The sequence below is a fragment of the Sinocyclocheilus anshuiensis genome, unplaced genomic scaffold (assembly GCF_001515605.1).
Source record: "Sinocyclocheilus anshuiensis isolate Anshui unplaced genomic scaffold, SAMN03320099.WGS_v1.1 scaffold103, whole genome shotgun sequence".
In the NCBI taxonomy this organism is placed as follows: Eukaryota; Metazoa; Chordata; class Actinopteri; order Cypriniformes; family Cyprinidae; genus Sinocyclocheilus; species Sinocyclocheilus anshuiensis.
This window is the reverse complement of record NW_015548201.1, coordinates 1,345,973-1,347,922: the sequence shown is the minus strand read 5'-3', so window position 1 is coordinate 1,347,922 and position 1,950 is coordinate 1,345,973. Positions and strand designations below refer to the sequence as shown.

Below are 1,950 nucleotides of genomic sequence, written 5' to 3'. Positions count from 1 at the left end.
AGACTTTTCAGTGCTTCAGATCTTAACAGTGAGGGAAAGTGACAATTTCCTGTATCTTACATAGTTGTGGGAGATAATTCTAATTTAAAGGCCAAGTATGGTACGGTAACAGAGTTGACGCAAGATTTACGGACACACATTTTTATAAGAAAAAAGTTATTTTTTTTTTTATAATGTTGTAGAAGTAGGTAAATGACTCGTTAGGGCTTTTATAAATAAAATGAATGAAATATTACAAAAAGAAAAGTACAATAAAATATTTTGATTACACAATGATACATGATGGAAAAAATGCACTGACTAATTCGGACAAAAATAAATCATGATTTTCAGCTATTTAAGACACTTTTTGCAAAAAATATTATATTGTTATGGACTGTAACATCTTGTAATTCATAACACAGTATTAAAATAATAAAAAAATATAACCATTTGAAAAAAGCAGAAAAAAATAATGACTTCGCACACCAAATGTACCTGCAATTATAGAAACTCATGTGCCTACAAATATAAAATGTCAAATATTATTTACAAGTTTAGTAAATAACTTTTAGTAACTAAAGTTACCAGATTACCTGAGCATGCAGAGGAATGTTCGGATCCAATTTGTCTTGCACAATTGTCTCCAATAAAATGTTAATGCCATTGAGATCCAGTGAACCGTTTTCTCCGTAAACAGCCACAATATCCTTCACGAAAACCTGCTGCAGAGAGCTGGCTCTTAATCCTGAGATTACAGTTATTAGAAAGCCTATGGACACATGAGGAAAATATTTGGGAATGCCTGCCATGCTTACAGACCACAGGTTTCGGTCTGAAGCGACCAGAATGAAGCAAAAGCAGCGAGAGTTTAAGCGTCCAGTTTGAAGATTATCCCGGGAGCAGAAGACTCAATCTGACTTGAACACAAATGAGCAGCAAGCAAAGTTGCATAATAACAATAAAGATATAAACCTATTAAAAGAGCTAATTATTTCTCCACTATTAGTATCCTCGGTGACCTGACCAACATGACCTCCATTCGGCACCCAGCGAACCATGATAAATTCCGCTTGTTTCACCCACAAACTAGAAGCCTACTGCGGTCAAAACAACTCGACTGTAATCCAGCAGAAGTGGCTTCATCAAAACAACCCAGTTATTTTGATATGAGATTGAATACAAATTAATTTACACTAAAGTAACTTTTGCAAGACACCAATACAGGCAAAATTACCAGCTAGTTAGTTAAATGAGTGAACAGCATGTGAATAAATACGCCGTGCTTAATTCATAACCTGGCAAAACATTGCACACTTTATTGATTGTAGGCGGGACGTGGGCGGAGCCCGCATGTAATTACAATGCTATTCCGTGTGCATTTATTTAATTCATTTTCAGTTTCGCTGACAGTAATTGGAAATGTTCAAATATTTATGGATCCACCTATAACAGACACTGAGCAAATATATTTCAATTAATTACCTATGGGGGCACTTTTGACTACTTGAATCTTAAAAAAAAACGCTCTTTTTAGAGCATTTTTTTAATTAAAAATCATCTTAGAGGACAGAAAAGTTCTCCTAATTCAAGTACCATTGTTTCAAATGTTTAATTATGTTATTAAACCAAAGTTTAACTCTGCTCTACAGTGATGCTCAAGATAAAAACCGGCTAAATCTTTAAATATAGCATACAAAATGACGAAGTAAATATATTCCTGAATTAAATTGTTTTATAACTATAAATATATAAGGATTTTCTTAAACGTAAAGCGATGGGGTGGGAAACTGCATCTGGAGCAATGAAGAAATCATGTTAGTAAATATTTAATTCATATTGGAACCCAATAAAGATAGGATCTACAGTATTGGTTTAAAATGACACTAGAAAATCTGAAAGGAATCCTGGAGAGTTCTAGTAGGACAGGGGTAGGCAAGTTCGGTCCTAGAGAGCCACAGTCCTGCAGAG

At 34.2% G+C, this 1,950-nt stretch overlaps 1 protein-coding gene across 2 annotated transcripts in view; it reads right to left on the bottom strand.

Moving 5' to 3' along the window:
* The window catches only part of LOC107653340 (zinc transporter ZIP8-like), a 15,838-nt gene extending 14,592 nt beyond the window's left edge, over positions 1–1,246 (bottom strand). Inside the window, exon 1 of one of the 2 annotated variants that reach the window (XM_016440035.1) lies at positions 576–1,246. In XM_016440035.1, coding sequence (XP_016295521.1) covers positions 576–791 — 216 coding nt within the window. In that variant the 5' untranslated portion in view covers positions 792–1,246. The remainder of the gene's footprint in view (positions 1–575) is intronic. The other variant, XM_016440034.1, reaches the window with a different exon arrangement.
* Positions 1,247–1,950: the final 704 nt, after the last annotated feature.